This window comes from Piliocolobus tephrosceles, chromosome X (assembly GCF_002776525.5).
Source record: "Piliocolobus tephrosceles isolate RC106 chromosome X, ASM277652v3, whole genome shotgun sequence".
NCBI lineage: Eukaryota > Metazoa > Chordata > Mammalia > Primates > Cercopithecidae > Piliocolobus > Piliocolobus tephrosceles.
The window spans coordinates 67623425-67642096 of record NC_045455.1 but is presented as its reverse complement, the minus strand read 5'-3'; the positions used below and the strand labels follow the sequence as shown (position 1 = coordinate 67642096).

At 38.3% G+C, this 18672-nt stretch overlaps 2 protein-coding genes across 8 annotated transcripts in view; one reads left to right on the top strand and one right to left on the bottom strand.

The window, feature by feature from the left end:
- Nucleotides 1-2627, bottom strand: part of CAB39L (calcium binding protein 39 like) — a 127952-nt gene extending 125325 nt beyond the window's left edge. For all 3 annotated transcript variants that reach the window (XM_023187404.3, XM_023187406.3, XM_023187405.3), the window contains exon 1: nt 2461-2627. The gene's annotated coding sequence lies outside the window, so the exon portion shown is untranslated. The remainder of the gene's footprint in view (nt 1-2460) is intronic.
- A 559-nt stretch (nt 2628-3186) lies between these two features.
- The window catches only part of SETDB2 (SET domain bifurcated histone lysine methyltransferase 2), a 53759-nt gene continuing 38273 nt past the window's right edge, over nt 3187-18672 (top strand). For 3 of the 5 annotated variants that reach the window (XM_023187401.1, XM_023187402.1, XM_023187399.1), the window contains exons 1-4: nt 3187-3326; nt 8285-8642; nt 16531-16656; nt 17504-17569. In XM_023187401.1, the coding sequence (XP_023043169.1) occupies nt 8627-8642; nt 16531-16656; nt 17504-17569 (208 nt within the window). In that variant the 5' untranslated portion in view covers nt 3187-3326; nt 8285-8626. Of the gene's footprint in view, nt 3327-4047; nt 4151-8284; nt 8643-16530; nt 16657-17503; nt 17570-18672 lie in introns of all 5 variants that reach the window. The other 2 variants (XM_023187400.1, XM_023187403.1) reach the window with 2 other exon arrangements.

Here is an 18672-nt window from a genome sequence, read left to right as displayed (position 1 = left end):
CGCACACCTGTGGTCCCAGCTACAGGCACAAGAATCACTTGAACCTGGGAGGCAGAGGTTGCAGTGAGCTGAGATCATACCACTGCATACTCTAGCGTGGACAACAACAGAGCAAGACTCTGTCTCCAGAAAAAAAAAAAAAAAAGATTTTATGTGCCTTCAAGAAAACAATGGCAAATAGAGCATTATCTCTTGAGGACTCACCTTAGTCATCTAAATTTTCTGCCTTTAAAATTTTTTTGTAAAGACCAAGGATTACGAACCTATCCTCAACATTATTTGTATGTTTAAATTGGATACAATAATAAATTTAATCCAAATTGAAAGTCAAGTTTTCCAGGAAGCAGATTCAACAATTATTTTTCAATTAGGCTAAAAAAAAAAAAAAAAAAAAAAAAAAAAACAGGTATATCCATACCTCCCAATTACTGCATTCTTTTACTGACTCATTGAACAATTATATTATCTAATATATGCAGTGAATGAGATACCAATGTTTTAGCATTTGTATCTAAATGCTAAACAGCATTATTATTTAGTACTGACTTCCTGTTATTGATGTTTCTTATCCAGAATCTTTTAGCTAATCTTGATAACTTTTCCTGACATGTACTTTAGCTACCAAATCAACACCACTTTATCGATACCTGAATTCTTGCAACTTAGGTTTTATAAGATTCTTCAATAAAAAAAGGAATTAAAAATTTGTTTTATATTTATTTTTGAGTTTGGGATCTCACTCTATTGCCCAGGCTGAGTGCAGTGGTTGGCTCCCTACAGCCTCAAACTCTCATCTCCGCCTCCTCAGTAGCTAGGACAACAGGCACGTGCCACCACACCCAGCTATTTTTTGGCTTTTATTGTAGACATGGGTCTTGCTGTTCCCCAGGCTGGTCTCGAACCCCTGGCCTTAAGGAATCCTCCCTCCTTAGCCTCCTAAAGCACTGGGATTACAGGCGTTAAGCCATGGAGCCCTGCCCAAAATTAATTTTAAATTCATCAATTAGGCCCGGTGCAGTAGCTCACACCTATAATCCCAGCACTTTGGGAGGTTGAGGGTGGCAGATCGTCTAAGGTCAGGAGTTCAAGACCAGCCTGGCCATCATGGTGAAACCCCATCTCTACTAAAAATACAAAAATTAGCTGGGCAGGGTGGCTGGTGTCTGTAGTCCCAGCTACTCAGGAGGTTGAAGCAGGAGAATCGCTTGAACCAGGGAGGCAGAGGTTGCAGTGAGCCGAGATTGCACCATTACACTTTGCACTCCAGCCTGGGCGACAAAAACAAACAAACATCAATTATTTTGCTGTTTGTTTTGCTTTTTGGTATTCCTGATGGGAGATGTCTTTATCATGTATTGTTGATTCGGTTGTTCATCAGTTAATGCTGAATAACTGAAATCTAAGCTCAAGGCAATAATATATCGGCTTTCTTTTCATGCAAGTCAAAATGCTAAAATCTACCACAAAATATTGGCCTTTCATCAGCTTGCTCTTCAGATTCAATACATTTTCCCCTCAAATGAAAGGCAATGCATGCCGTCCACTACAATGCTAAAAAAAAAAAAAAAAAAAAGGGGGGAGGAAGGAAAACGAGGTTAAGTCCTGTCTTCTTCCTCCCACCCAAAAAGAGCTCAGAAATTAAGGTGCTTTCCCTAACAAAGCCTCCTCCTGCTCCATGAAGTGACCAAGCATGTCATGGCAGACCCAGAGATTTATAACATATCGTTATCGCGGATATCAAGATTTGACAAAATTCTTCCTTCAAGTCCCGTTCCGCAAGACCACCACTTTCTAGCTTAAAATGAAGGAAAAAAAAGGACAGCTGCAGGAATGCTTGGCTGCCCGCTAAAGACCAATCTTGCCCAAACGCAGAACTTGACCCCCACTATTACCAAAGGACGGTCTCAAAGAGTAACCCCCGCGACGAGCAAACAGTTTAGCAGCCGCTCCCTCGAAAATGACGGAAAAGGAGGTCTCTTTTGAACCTGAGAATAGTAGTGAGGCACTCCCCCTTCCATTACTAGCTTTGCTTCTTTCTCAATCAGGCAGTTCATCAGCTAGTCTCCTTTGTCAAAGGGGGTTGACGGTCAGAATCTTTGTGAGACAAAGATTACTAAAGAGCTCCCCGGAACCAAGGAATGAATGTTAAGGCACCAAAGACCCCGCCCAGCCCCCACAACGACCAACCAAAACCTGGGATCCCTACTATTACCACCATCACAACCACCACCACCACCACCACCACCACTCCTCGCTCTCTCTAGCCAGGGATGAGACTCAGGCCCAGGAAGGAAAGCTATCCTTTCCGCAAGTGAGAAGGCGCTGGGTCTCCTCCCTTAGGCCTCTCCTCTACCCTAGTGTTCTCTCCGGACCCCTCCACTACGGCGAGACGCTATGTAAGTTTTCAACCCCCAAGAAGCCCAGTCCCAGCCACACACAAGATGGCAGCCCCACACCTACCGGAGGAAACAGCTGCGCCACCACTCCAGTGATGCCGGCCTCTCGACTACGAGTAACTCCATTGGCCCAGATAGAGAGCGCGAGACAAGCCGAGAGCGCTAGCAGCCAAACGAGAGGCGGCGCGCTCGGGCGCCACTGCGGTGCCAGCGGTAAGCGCGCCGAGTCTCTGAGGCGTGAACCAGTAGGGAGTGCGACCAATCAATGGGCTCCAGGCTGGGTGGTGGGACGGCCGGCGTCCGACTCCTCCCATGTAGTGATCGCTTTAGGTGGGTAGGCCTGGTCCCCGGCCGAGGTTCCGCCGTGCCTTATCCCCGGCGGAGGCGAGGCGGGACTGTTGTGGTTGAGATGAAGGCTAGTAAATGGTGAAGTACTTCCCGGCCAGAGGGCACCTGCGATCGGGAGGTCTGGGCGGCTTGGCGTCAGAGGAGTGTCCCACCCGCGGAGGAACCCAGCCTCGCCAACGGAGCTGGCAGAGCTCACTCCTCAGGTCAGGCGGGCAGCGTAGAAAACGCAGCGGAGCCAGGTGAAACCAAGGCACCGCCGTGGGTGACCCCCGACAGTTCCTCTAGCCGGGCGGTCGGAGGACCTGACAACGCCGCGGAGCCCTTGGCCGCCGGAGCAGGGACTGGAGCCCAGCCTTTGCAGCCTCCCTTCTCCCGGCACCCAAGTACAGTCCTGGCTGCAGAAGGGGCCGCGGGCGCACTGAGTTCTCAACCTCCATTTCAGCCTGTCTCAGGGTGCAGCCTTTATAAGGTGATTCCTAAGCTGCTGGGAACGTGAGGCTGTCAGAGGGGCGGCAGGAAATGGACAGCAGTATAAAACCCAGAAGCAGAACTTGAAGGTTTAACCACTAGCCCATTTCACAGGTAAGATTACACGAGCCCTTAAATACAGCAAGTTCAGTCATTCATCCAAGATAACTGAGTTCAGATTAGATAGTAACACTTCTAACTCGCTATCAGCCACAGCCCGATAAGTAATTAAGTAAGGAAAGATATGTAACTAACTGTGCTCTTTGGCATGTGGAAAGCTGCAGTGAGCTCTGTAAATATTAACGCATGAGGCCAAAGAGAGGAGTAACTTTGAAGAGGTCAAATGGAGTACCCAAAGCATAGGCTCTGAAACCATGCTGCCTGGTTCCTTATTTTGTGTCTGCCACTTACGGTATGACATGCCTTAGCTTCCTCATCAGCAAACGAGCTGCCAATTTAACCCACATGACTCTTAGGGGGATTAAATAAGAACACGTGAAATACTTAGAAGCGTGACTAACCCGTGGTTCTGTGGTTATAATTAAAACGTAAGGAGCCGATAGGAAATGGTCAGTGTGTTTTTAAAGCCTATTTTTAGAAACGAAGAGGGACCATACATTGAAGCAAAGCAGACTGGCTTAATTATTATGCCAAAATGAAAGAGAAGGGGAAAAAAGTTTTTTAAGCCCATTTACTCTCTGAAATATTAACACCAGTTGTCTCTGGATGATGGGATGGTGTTTAAATTTTCTCTTTCATACTTTATTGTATTTTGCAGATTTTCTCCAGGAAACATGTTTCACTTTTGCACGTTCCGTTGTTTTCAAATTTTCAGGTGTGAACGCTGTTGAGAGTAACAACAAAGATATGGGCCGGCGCGGTTGCTCAGGCTTGTAATCCCCACACTTTGGGAGGCTGAGGCGGGCGGATCACCTCAGGTCAGGAGTTCAAGACCAGCCTGGCCAACATGGTGAAACCCCGTCTCTACTAAAAATACAAAAATTAGGCGGGCGTGTGGTGGCGGGCCCCTGTAATCCCAGCTACTCGGGAGGCTGAGGCAGGAGAATCGCTTGAACCCCGGAGGCGGAGGCTGCAGTGAGCCGAGATCATGTCACTGCACTGCAGCCTGGGTGACAGAGCGAGACTCCGTCCCAAAAAAAACAAAGCTGTGACCGTACGCGGTGGCTCACATCTGTAATCCCATCACTTTGGGAGGCCGGCGGGGCGGATCGCTTGAGTCCAGAGTTCAAGACCAACCTGGGCAATATAGTGAGACCTCATGTCTTAAAAAAAAAAGTAAAATAAAACTATTACTGAATGTGCTTAAGTGGAAGTATAAATTGGTAGAACCTTTCTGGAAGAGAGTTTGACAATATGCTATAAAAAGCTTTAAAATGAACAATTCCTTTTTGAACATTTACATATACTTAATTTTTAAAAATTAAGTACACTTTTATTACAAAATTGATACCTTGTAGATAAAGAACACAATCCAGATTTTGACCTTGAGTTTTTTTCTTGCGTGTCAAGGTTATATTTATCTCATAGAAACAGTTGAGTAGCTTCCCGTATTTTTCCTGCTTGGAAGTTCGTATATAATAAAAATTCTCCGTTCTTTGAAAGTTTTGTAGAAGGAATGTTCCCTCACTCCTCTTCCTCCCTACTCCTGCTGGAGACTTTGGTACAGAGCTGTCAAGTGTTTTTTAATACTTACACCTTTTAATACTGTTACATATTCTATATAGGTGAATATATACATTTGTATTTTTTTAGTGGAAAAATACCATAGTACATAATTCTGTAGCTTTATTTCTTGACATTGGTTTTGCAGCCTGTACATGTTATTTATAGGTCATTATGTTATTTATGGATCGTTTCTTTTAGCTGCTGCATAGTGTTCCAGTGTATGACTGAATTGATCTGTTAATATAAAATATTTGTCTTTGTCTCTTTTACTGGTCTTTTTGTTAAATCCTATTTTGTTTGATGTGTGTTGTATAGCACATTTTATTGCCATTCTCTTGAGAACATTAGGTTTCCAGTTTTTGGCCATACAACAATGCTGCAAGGAAAATCTTTGTGTTTTCTTGTGCACATGTACTATTTGTCAAGGATATTATACCTAAAAGTGGAATTGCTTGGTTTTAAGCTGCGAGCATTTTTAGTTTTAATAGGTCTTGCTAAATTTGCCTCCAAAATACCTCTACTAATTTACACGTTCCACAGGTAGTTTATGAGAGTTAAGTTTGTCTACAGTTTCCTCCCACAAGAAGTATTTTCTGTTGGGTGCAGGGTTCTATACATTTTTTGGATTAAGCTTGTTAATTTGTCATTTAAATCCTTTATACCCTGGTTTTTTGCCCACTTTATCTGTCAGTTTCTTGATTTGTTACTTTCTTATCAAATTGTGGATCTGTGCATTTTCCTTTTATTTAAATTTTGCTTTATATATTTCAGAGTGATGTTATTTGTACATAAAAGTTCATGAATATTAAATCTTACAGTGAATTGTTCTGTCAACATTGATTTTCATATTCAACTCTTATTTAATATGAATGTTTCTTCTTATAGTTGCAGATATGTCTTTTTCCAGTCTCTTCATTTTCAGCCTTGCTGTGACATTTTGTGTAACTTAAGTGGGTCTCTTATTTTAAAATATCACATCTAGGTTTTGCTTGCCATCCAATCTGAGAGTCTGTCCTTTAATAGGTAATTCACCTTTATTGTGATTACTGACATATTTTGACCTTATTCTTGTCATTATTTAATATGCTTCTCTTTGTATCTTTTATATCTTATTTTTCCACTTGTTTTTTGAGACACAGTCTTGCTCTGTCGCCCAGGCTGGAGTACAGTGGCATGATCTTGGCTCACTACAACCTCCACCTCCCGGGTTCAAGCACTTTTCCTTCCTCAGCCTCCCAAGTAGCCCAGATTACAGGTGCACACCACCACACCCTGCTAATTTTTGTATTTTTAGTAGAGATGGGATTTTGCCATGTTGGCCAGGCTGATCTCAAACTCTTGATCTCAGGTGATCTGCCCACCTCGGCCTCCCAAAGTGCTGGAATCACTTTTATTCTTAACTGGGGTTAGTGCCAAGTTTTCTTTGTTCAGTTTTTTTTTTTTAGTAGATTAACTTTACATTTCAACACAGTTCTTAAATTTATGTTTTCCTAACAAAGTGTACATTTAGTCAGTATCGATATGGCCCCTGTAAAAAGAATTTAGCATGCTTCTGCTTTGCTTTCTGTCATCTTGAAACAATCCCTTCCATCTCTCCTCAAAAAAAGAATATAGTCTCTCATTATATCTTTAAGAATTTTTTTTGTTATTAAATTCAGTTTATGTTTAACATTAATGTGTTTTACTCATTTATTTGCTCACTAATGCTGCTTATACCTCAGTGCTTTCTTATAGGTTCATTTTTCATCATCAGATATTTCTTTCACAGTCTCTGAGTGACTCTTTGAATGTCTGTAAATGTCTCTTTTTTCATCTTTAGTATGGAAAGATAGCTTGGCTGGATATAGAGTTCTGGGTTCATACTGATTTTTCTTTAACATTTTGCATCTGACATTTCTGATGAGATATCTCATTACTAGTCTGATACACCTTCCTTTTAGATAGTCTACATTTTTCTGGAAACATCTAAGACTTTGTGGTTTTGATATTCTGAAGTTATTCACGGTTTGTCTAGCGATGTGTATTAAGAATTTTATCCTGGTTGGTACTCAGTGGATTCAGTTTGCTTATGTGTTTTCCAGTTCTGAGAAATTCTTGGTCATTATTGCCTCCTCTCCATTTTCTCGGTTTTGTGCCTCCTCTTGTTTCTTTGCTCTGGGTTCTTGGTGAATTACTCAAATCAGTCTTCCAGCTTATTAACTGGCTCTTCATGTGAGTCTGTTCTGTCATTCAGTCATCTATTGAGTTTATTTCAACAACTGTTTTTATATCCAAGATATCTAATTGACTTTTTTTCAAAATTGTATGTTATTTCGTGGATGAGATTTCCTTCTTTAGCTCAGTCTCTTTCATAGTGTAGCCTTCTTCAGATGTTTGAGGACTCTTAGTTGTGCATTCATCTCCTCTGAGAGGATTCCTGCCCATAGTTTTGCTGCTGTGATTGTGGTTGCCATCATCTCTATGGCTTCCCATCTGTTTCCTTTCCCCAGAAGGGCCTCACAGACTTGGCCCTTAGAGAGTTCCCTTTTTGTTTTCAGCGTGGCTATATATATATTTTTTAAATCTCCTAACATTTCCATGGTTTGGTGTAGAAGTGGCGGAAGAATTTACTGTATCTTGGCTAACATCTTGAGAATTTAAATTGTTGATCTATTTTTGACCTGTTATTCTATGTCTAGATATGTTATCCTAGGGAAATTGCCAGAGATATGTATAAAGTATATTTATTTTATCATTATTTATTATACTAAAAATTAATCTATAAAGGAAAACAATCTAAATAATTAAATATAGAGGTTTATATTACTAATCAATATTTTATTAAAATTTAATTATTAAAATATTTAATGTACTATAATGTATGAGTTATTGACCAAAGTATGTTGTACAGCCAGTCGTGTTAAAATATTAATGATGGAGGAAATACAGGAAATGTTTTTAATGAAAGATTATAAAAAATTATATATACTGCAATCCAAATTTTGTTTTAAAACTACATTCTGAAATAATAACAATAATTGCCAATATTCCTTGAATCTTTCATATGTCAGGCACTATACTATGTAATTAAGTCTTGTCCTCAGAACAACCTGTGAGGTAGTTAGTATTATCCCCTTTTAAAAGTTTTTATAAAAGACTTACAAAATGGAGATAGTTTGTCAGTAATGTAAATACTAACAAATATATTAAATATGGGTGATAGGATTGGTTGGGCCTTCTCTAATATTTCTAATTTCGATACTTTACATATTTTTTCCAGATAACATATGTTTTTTGTAATGGTTCATGCTGTTTTAGAAGATCAAGCTGTTATAGCAATATCTTATTTCCTTATATATCTATAGTCCTTTACAAATATGCACTATTTTTTATTGTTTTCCTTGCAGAATATTTCATCCATTTGTGGACCAAAAGATGGAGTTGTTTTTTATTTTTACAAAGGTAATGTTCATGATCTGATACCACTACAAATGTTCACGTGATGAAGATTCATGGACTTGTCTTTTGTTTGGACTGTCACTCATTTCTGAAAGTTTCTTCAGCCACAATTTCTATTTGAAAATTCAAGTACCAAAGGATACCAGGTTTAGAATGGTATAATGATGTATTCTGTCTGAGGACTGCAAATTTTATAGAGACCACGGTTGGATTCCAGTGATATTCTCCAATCAAAGTGATTTGATAAACCTAATTTTGAAGCATTTTATATTTATAAACGACATCAAGAAATGGGAGAAAAAAATGGTAGGTGGAAGAACACATTGTTACACTTTATGTTTAAAAGTATATAGACAATGTAAGCTGATGTGGAATTGTCAAGGTTTTGCATTGCAAGGAACTTTTCTAAATTAGAGGGAATTAAGGGTTTATTCTCATATAGCCACCAATTTTGACTGTCTTTATCATTAATTGTGAAAAAAATTAACTGGTTTTTGAAAACCTTTTTTTTCTTTTTTTTGAGATAGAGTCTCGCTCTGTCACCCAGGCTGTAGTGCAGTGGCGCAATCTCGGCTCACTGCAACCTCTGCCTCCCAAGATCAAGTGATTCTCCTGCCTCGGTCTCCTGAGTAGCTGGGATTACAGGCGCGTGCCACCATGCCCAGCTAATTTTTTCTATTTTTAGTAGAGACGGGGTTTCACCATGTTGGTCAGGCTGGTCTCGAACTCCTGACCTCATGATCCGCCTGCTTTGGCCTCCCAAAGTGCTAGGAGTACAGGCGTGAGCCACTGCACGTGGCCAGAATACTTTTAATGTTACAGAAAAATTGAGAGGATTGCAGAGTTCCAGTAACCTAGTACCCAGGTTTATCTGTGATTAACATTTTACATTTGGATACTACATTTGTTACAATTAATGAACCAATATTGGCATATTATTATTAACTGAAGTCCATAGTGTGTTCACGTTAGTTTTTACCTGATGTCTTTTTCCATTCCCAGATCCCATCTAGGACACCGCATTACATTTACTTGTCATGTCTGCTTAGGCTCCTCCTAGCTGTGATAGTTTGTCAGACTTTTCTTGTTTTTGATTTTTTGGGGATTTTGTATCTGAATATTTTGTAAGATGCCCCTCTGTTGGAATTATTGTCTGATATTTTTCCATAATTTGACTAGAGTTATGGGTTTTGGGGAGTGTGATCTCAGAGGTAAAATGTCATTTTCATCACATCACATCAAGGGAACATGCTGTCAGCATGATTTCTCAGAGTTGATACTGAGCTTGATTAACGGAGCTTGAGCTGGCTAATGTAGGTGGTGTTCTCAAATTTCTCCACTGTGAAGTTACTCTTTTTCTCCTATTCCCTGCTATACTCTTTGGAAATAAATCACTATAGGCAGCCCACACTTAAGGAGTGGGGATTTTTGCCCTCCCTCCTTAAGTGTGGAATAGCTACATTAATTATATTTGGAATATTTCTGCAGGGGAGATTTATCTCTCTCTCTTCTTCCCCATTTATTTGTTCAGTTAATCATTTATATCAGCATGGACTCATGGCTATTTATTTTATACTTTGAGTTACAAGTCAGTACTACTTTATTTATTTTGTTTTTCAAACTGTCCCCAGTTAGGCTATTGGGAGCTCTTTTAGTTGGCTCTTTTTTTGTTGTTTTTTTTTTAGATGAAGTCTCACTCTGTTGCCCAGGCTCGTGTGCAGTGGCGCAATCTTGGCTCACTGCAACCTGTGCCTCCCGGGTTCAAGCAGTTCTCTTGCCTCAGCCTCCTGAACAGCTGGGATTACAGGTGTGTGCCACCACGCCCAGCTGATTTTTGTATTTTTAGTAGAGACAGGGTTTCACCGTATTGTCCAGGCTGGTCTCGAACTCCTACCTCAAGTGATCCACCGGCCTCAGCCTCCCAAAGCGCTGGGATTACAGGCGTGAACCACCATGCCTTGCTCGGTTGGCTCTTGTTTCCCTTTGATATACCCTCATCAGTGTAGGTATTTTTTATTTGTCTTTGTTTTATAGCAATTCCCTAATATTTTTTGGCACTCAAAGATTGCTCTAGATTCATCTTGTGTATTTCTTGCCCATCTTAGAGTCAGCCTTTTCTTGAATAACCTGTCGATATTTTTATCGGAAAAAGGTATTAGAAACCAAGATCTGGATGATAGGTGTATTTGTTGTTACTGGAGTGTCCTTGTTTATAGACCCTTTCAGCTGGCAGAGCAAGGAAGTGTGTATATATATATATACACACACACACACACACACACAAACATATATACATAGCTCATGGCTATAAATATTTCTATATGTAACTGTTTGTATCTGCCTTAAGCTAAACATGAAATTATGCTGATGTTTCCAACTCTATTACCACATGAATCATTCTAGTCTCCTCTCCTTATCTGTATGCTCTCCCACTCCAGTAGTAAAAAACTTAGTTCCCATCGCCCACCATCCATTTACTTAATCGTTCAATTTCAGTATATATACCTTGGCTGGGCACCGTGGCTTATGCCTATAATCCCAGCACTTTGAAAGGCCGAGGCCAGGAGTTAGACCAGCCTGGTAAACGTGGCAAAATCCTGTCTCTACTTAAAAAAAAAAAATAGTAATACAAAGTGGCACACACCTATGTATAATGCGAGCTATTCCAGAGGCTGAGGCATGACAATTGCTTGAACCCAGGAGGCAGAGGTTGCAGTGAGCTGAGATCATGCCACCATATTCCAGACTGGGTGACAGAGCAAGACTATCTAAAAAAAAAAGAATTTTAACCCATCCCCAGGTGGGAAAATACTTTATCAACTAGAGTACAGTAAGTAAGTATGTGCAGTTACTTTTACCTTTATTTTTACAGACTCCACTCATTTCCAAGGTTACTTAGATCAATACCTTTTCCACCCAGCCCTTGGTGAAGTTGTTTATACGTTTGTAATACAGTTAGATTCTCTTCATAGTCTGCATTCCTTATTGAGATCTGTGACGTCCTAAATGATTTTTAAAATTTGCGTACGTTAAAGTTCATTGTTTACTCTTTAAAATTCTGTGGGTTTTTACAACTGCATAATATCGTACATCTATAATTATAGTATCATACTCAATAGTTTGAGTGCCTTTAACATAGTTATAATGTGTGGATTGTTGTACAGATCATAGTACTGATTTCACCAGACTGTGATCTAAGCCAGTGGTTCTCAATTTTTTTTTGGTGTCAGGATGACTTTATACTCTTTAGAGTATTTAAAACCCCAAAGAGCTTTTGTTTATGTGGGTAACATGTGTTGATACTTACTGTAATAGAAATTGAAACTGAAAAGTTTCAAAAAATATTGTCTCATTTTTAAGAAAATAATAAATCTAGCATGTTGAAAATATAAATAAAAACTGTTTTCTAAAGCAAAAATATTAGTGAGAAGGATAACATTGTCTTACATTGTTAGAAATATCTTTAATAACTGGCTTGTTAGATTCTCATATCTGCTTCTACATTCAGTCTACTGTGATACTTCCTTTGGTTAAAATGAATAAAAGACAAGCTTCACACAGACAAGAAGCTGAAGAAGGAAGAGTATTTTAATAGCCTTTCATCTAATTGTGGATATTTTTCTTTGTTGACTCCAAAACTTAACAGGTAGTCATTCCTTAAAGGTTAGTTGCAGTGTGGAATCTGACATATCATTGAGTTTTTTTACACTGTTACATTAAAATCCATTGGTCTATCTTGCACTTTGAGTAGGTCTTTTACCATGTTTGATTTTACATCATGTATTGACCACTTGTAAAATATTGATTCAGGGAATTATGCAGATCTTCCAAATGTTGACACATTTAATCATATAATTTTAAAATCACATTTGTTATTATTGCTACTGATCTCATTTTAAAAGTGTTTAACTCTTCAGAAACTTTCAGGTTTGCCATGGCAGATACAAGGTTTTCAGGATTCTCATTTTCATCCTGTAGCTTGAATTTTATCATTAGCAACAAATATTGTTAGTTTTGTCCTTCAAGTGATAGGCTGACTTTGCTCATATGCCAGACACCCAAGTCTGGAAAACTATAGTTTTATCAGTGGTTCTTTTAAGTAAAAATGGTTTTCATTTAAAAACAAAAAAACAGATAGTTTAGCTTCTAAGTTAAACAATCCCACTAGTATTTTTTCTTGAGACAGCCGTTATACTATAATGGCCGTGCAAATGATTGTAATCATTTATGTTGTTTCATTAAAGATATACTTAGATGAAATTGGTGGTGAAGATCACAATGACTTACTGATAGTTTGATGCCACTACCTTGGTTCACGCTAAGACACTAGCAGTTTTACTCACCAGTGCCTTTGTACTATCAGATGATGTCAATACAATAAAAACAGCAAGTGTCCTAATATTATTTTTTAAATAGTTTGTCCTTGTTTATTCTCTGAAATAATTTGGGGAGTCCTGGGGTCCATAGACCACATTTTGCTAATCACAGGCTCAAAGACACCTTAGAGTTCCTCTAGACCAATACCCTAAAGCCCCTTACTATATATGTTTCTGTGTACTGAGGTCATTGTTAATGTATTTGGTAAGTATTTCGTAAATACTTGTCTAGCAAATGATTCAGATCAGTATTATTCATGATCATTGTCTGTTTACAAAGACTGTCTAAAGTGACATTGGTAGACGTAGTATAACTATACCATTTACTTGGCTTCCTTCATGGCAAGGCTGCTACACTTCTTGCCTCATGGTTATAGTCTTGCAATGAATAGTCATAACTGGCTAAATAAAAAAGAGAGTTTGAACAGATAATGAAGTTATCAGATGGTATTCTTCATTTCTGGGGCCAAATAGCAGCAATATTAGTATCCTGAATTGATCTTCAATTCAAGTACCTGCTCCAGTATTCCTTGTAAATATCTTCTAATAAAATACACTGAAATATTTACAGTTTTAGGTTATAATGCTGAGCATGCATACAGTGCACAAAGAAGTGAAGATCAGGAGCAAGAAACTAAAATTGCTTATATTGTAGTAACTATGTCTACAGTCAAAATCAAAGTCACCCAGATGATTCTTGTGATACTCATTTTGTCCCCTTGTGCACAGAAGTTGTTAACTGGATCTATTAGTTTCATTTATCAGAAAGTTTGGTTATCTCTGATCAAGAAGGAAGACATGAGGAACAAGTGACATTTTAATGAGAATTAAACCTAGCAATATGAGATAATAAGGATGTCATAAGGAAAAACATATTTATTTAAAACCCAGAGCAAATAAATATGAATTGCTTAGTTACATTCATTTATTGTAGAAGCAGATTCAGTATTTTCTTTGATTGGCTTTGTTTTTTTAAATTGTATTACCAATGTCCTTTTTATTAATCAGTTCCAAGATTGAGCATTTACTCTGTTTACTTTTTAAATAACTCATTTTAAGTATTTCCTACTGGAATAATTTAGTAGCATGTATTGGCATTTCTAAGACTTTTTTTGTTTTTTTTTGTTTTGTTTTGTTTTGTTTTTTGAGAGTCTTGCTCTATTACCCAGGCTGGAATGCAGTGGCACGATCTCAGCCCACTGCAACCTCTGCCTCCTAGGTTCAAGCAGTTCTCATGCCTCATCCTCCCGAGTAGCTGGGACTACAGGCATATGCCACTATGCCAGCTAACTTTTTTGTATTTTTGGTAGAGATGGGGTGTCACCGTGTTGGCTAGGCATGTCTCAAACTCCTGGCCTCAAGTGATCTGCCTGCCTCAGCCTCCCAAAGCTCTGGGATTACAGGCATGAGCCACCACACCTAGCCTCTGAGACAATTTTAAATGGAAAAAAAAAAAATTTTTTTCATTGAGTCCTGATTGCTGTCTTTTAGCATCACTGCTTTTTTTTCAGAACGGGACAGAATTATATGTGATTCCAGAATGCTTTAATGTTACCAAAGGCTATTTTTAAATACTTCTAAAATACTTGAAAATACTTCAAAATACATCTCAATGTTCACCTCTAATAAAGATAAATCCCTAGTAAGGGGTGTTGGCTCATATCTGTGAAGGGAAATGTAATAATAATCTATGAAGTGCTTTGAAAAATAATTTTGCCTAAAAGTGATTTTTGTTAATTATTGGTGAAAAACCTAATGATTTTAGGCACCCTGAGAAAGCCCTGCTTCACAAAAATATTTTTCTCATTAAGCTGATTGTTCTCTAAAATTCCACAATGAAAGATTAATCCCTTTTGCTCACTGCAGCCAAGAACTCCTGGGCTCAGGCAATCCTCTCACCTCAGCCTTCTGAGTAGCTTGGACCACAGGCATGTACCACCTCACCTGGCTGACTTTTTTGTAGAGATGAGGTCTTGCTATGTTACCCATGCTGGTCTTGAACTCTTGGCCTCAAGTGATTCTGCTTTCTCGGTCTCCTAAAGTGCTGAGATTACAGGCCTGAGACGCTGTGCCCAGTTTGTTATTTCCATTTTATAGATGTGGTCACACAGTTAATAAATGGGTCAGAACTAGTATTCAGACCCAACTACGTTTGAACTCCAAAGCCTAGGTTGTTAATCACCACTCTTCTTCTTTCCTTGGCTTCTGAGATACTGCTCTCCTGGGTTTCTCTTCCACGCACCTCAGTCTCTATAGTTCCTTTTCCTTGTATTGTTGACGTTCTACATAAGACCCTTCTTATTCTGTATGTTCTTCCTATGGAATTACGTCTACTCTATGGCATCAGCAAGTATTCGTATGTTAATGACTCCAATTCGTATTTCTGAACCAGATCTTACTCTAGAGCCTATGCATCCAGTTTGTTCAGAGAGCCTCTTACTGCTTGAATTTGCCACCTGTCCCTCTACCTTTATTCATACCTTAATGAATAGCATTATTGTCCATATGATTGCCTGAGGCAGAAAGTGGAAATCATGCGTGACTTCTCCCACTGCTACCTGAGTGATCTTTCTGGAAAACATAACTAATCACATCATAAGATCCTTACACCTCTTGGGTAGCTTTCCATATAAAAGTTGCTTAGCATGGCACATAAGGCCTTTGATGTCATGCCCCTATCTGCCTTTTAAGCACCAGTTCTCATCCATTTTGTCCTCTCACATTGCTCTTGTTTAAAATCTTGAAATCTTGTTTGAGCTGTGCTATGGGGAATTAAAAGTAAGCTTAGTCTTACGTAGTATACATCAGGCCAGAGTATTAGTAGGAAAACAACACCCCTCCAGAGGCCGCTGTGTTGGCAGCAGCACTAATTAGTCAGAAGTCCCCTTTGGAAAGGTGACTTTCCCAGCAGAAATTGAGACTTTGATACCTAAGCCCCTTATGCAAATTCTCCCTTCTTTGCCAAACTTGGAGGTTCTGGGTTTAACTTGTGTTAAGGAAAATGTATTTTTTGTAAGCCATCTGGACTGTCTACTCATTAATCCTCCCTGTACCTACTCCAGTGACCTTTCTAAAATGTAATTATTACTATGTCTCTCCTTTGCTTAAGGCCCTATTAGTTAATTTTAAATAATTTTATACATTGTAACATTGTATAAATGAATTATGCTTAGCATTTTAGGTATTTTTGTTACTTTTAAACATGATGTGAGATTTAGCTTTTGCCTACTTATAATTGTTTTTCTTATGTTTTCAATTTTGAAAGGATTGTTTCTTTAGGAAAATTTCAAAGTATTAGCTTACTGGGCATCAGAAATGTTGGCTCATTTATGTAACTTTCTCTGTAAAACTTTAAACATTAATTTGCTTCATGCAATTAAACATATAGAAGACTTTTTTTAAAAGCAATATTGTTGGACATTTAGTTATTTCAGCAGCCATTGAGTTGTCTCATTCTGAAACAACACTCAGTGGAGATTATATCCCTAAGACTTTTAAAAGTGTATGTATAATCTATACATATACCCCACAACCACTCTCCAGTGAAGTCTTTCTTCTGTTTTCTAGTCAAGAAAGTGTCACTAAAGTTTTTAATATATATTTTAAAAATTAACAGAAATGGGTGAGATACTTAGATCATATTGTTTCTAGCTCTTTGTAAGGAAACATTACTAAAATATTTTCCTCAAGGAAAATGATAGACCAGATGAGTCTTGATCTTATTTAGAAACCAAGTAGATTGTTCTATAACATGTTCCTTAGATAAATTACAGTATTTTTCTATTAGCTCTTAGGCTAGTCACTTATTTTAATTTTAGGCGATGCAAAAACTTTCTGGATGGAGTTAGAAGATGATGGAAAAGTGGACTTCATTTTTGAACAGGTACAAAATGTGCTGCAGTCACTGAAACAAAAGATCAAAGATGGGTCTGCCACCAATAAAGGTATGAAGCAATAAAAAGTTTGAATATGTTTAATACTAAATATTTCTCTCTGGCAGTATAGTGTCATTCTATTTCCAATATTGCTGTTTGTAAAAGTAGGTGGATATAATTACTTTTGAATAATACCTACTGAATTTCTTTTTATCTCAAACTACTTTTTCCCTCGTTTATCTTTTTTTTAGGGGAATGTTGCAAAAGTAACGTAACATTTGACACTTACAGAAAAATATAACAAGGAAAAATTATTCCACGTTCAGAGACAACTAGTTTTTTCATATGTATGTGTAAAAGTACATATAACTTTATTTTGCCTGCTTTAAACAGAACTTACTCTACCAGTCTTCTGAAAGCAAAATTTGTGTTCTACATAGGCAGTTAGTTCAGTCATCCAAGTTTTTATTTTTTCTATTTGTTTGTTGTCAACCCTGGTTGGTTATAGAACGTAAGACTTTAAGACGGAATCCTCCTCAATCCATCAGGACATATGGTTTCGAAGCAAATTTTTCTCCAGATTATTTTTAATACTTTCTGGGTGTTCTTATGACATTATTATTATGTGTTTATCAAAAAAAATTGGCACTGTTTTTCATTTTAATGTTCCTTCTCAATCCTCCATGAGTCAGATAAATCTAGATTCTAATCCAGTTGTACTACTTCCTAGCTGAATGTCCTGGAATAAATAGCTTAACCTCTGAGCCTCAGTTTCTTTTGTCTCTAATGCAGATAGTACTATTAACCTCTCAAGGAGTAGTGAAGATTAAATGAGATAAAACATGTAAATTGTTCAGCACAGTAGCTGGCACCATGAATAAAGGTAATGGTGATGCTGTTTTTCTGTCTTTAACAGAATACATCCAAGCAATGATTCTAGTGAATGAAGCAACTATAATTAACAGTTCAACATCAGTAAAGGGTATGTACATCTCTATTCCCAATGTAGAGTATTCTCTGATATTTTCTTGCCATGAAGCAGGATAGCCGTAATTGGTCGGGCTAATTAAAGATAATTTAAAATAAAATCTAACATCCACATTTCTAAGTTACATAAATCACAGTTTCCTCTGTTAAATGAAAAGTCCTACCCATCTAGAGACAGTAAATGCACATCCAACTAAGCATCCTAGGGAAAGAATTAAATATTTGTCTTCTTTGGGGGGGAAAAATTTCTCTTTTAAAGAGGGCAAATATAATTGTAACTTTAAAACACTATATATCTGCTTTCTGTGAAGAACAATACTTGAAAGATACATTCTTGTATAGATAAGATGGTGGGTAAATCTTTTATTTCTAGATTGCTTTTAGACCATCAGACTTCCAAGCTCTAAATCAGCTTAGAAGGATCAAAGATAATATACTAAAGAAAAACTGTTTCTCTTCTCTCAAAACTTCTGACACCAAATGTGGGTTTTCCATGCCGTGCAATTCTCCAGTATTCTGTGGACACCAATGGATGTTGTGTTCTAAAATTTAATTCAGTTCTGACACTAAGTGCTACCCAGCGTTAGCACAGATCCCACAGATTAAGGGCTCATTGCCACCAACTTGCTCCCACTTCAGACACTGGTCACAATCCCTGGGCCTCCTGTACTTCTGACTGACTTGGCTACAAATCAGAGGTTCCCACAACCCCCTCCTCAGATTCCATGATTGGCTGTAATGGCTTATAGAACTCACAGAAGCACTTACAATTACCAGTTTATTTTAAATGATATTGTAAAGGATACAAATGAATAGCCAGGTGAAAAGGTACACAGGGCAAAGTCTGGAAGAGCCTGAGAACAGGAGCTTCTGTCCCTGTGGAGTTTTGGGGTGTACCACCCTCCCAGTATGTGGATGCATTCACCAGTCTGAAAGCTCTCTGAACCCTGTTGTTCAGGGGTTTTGTGGAGGTCTCATTACATAGGCATGACTCAGTCATCAGCCCATTGGTGATTTGCTTAATCTGCCTCTTTCTCTTCCCTGGATATGGGGGTGGAAAGGGTAGGGGTGAAAGTGCCAACTCTTTAACCATGCCTT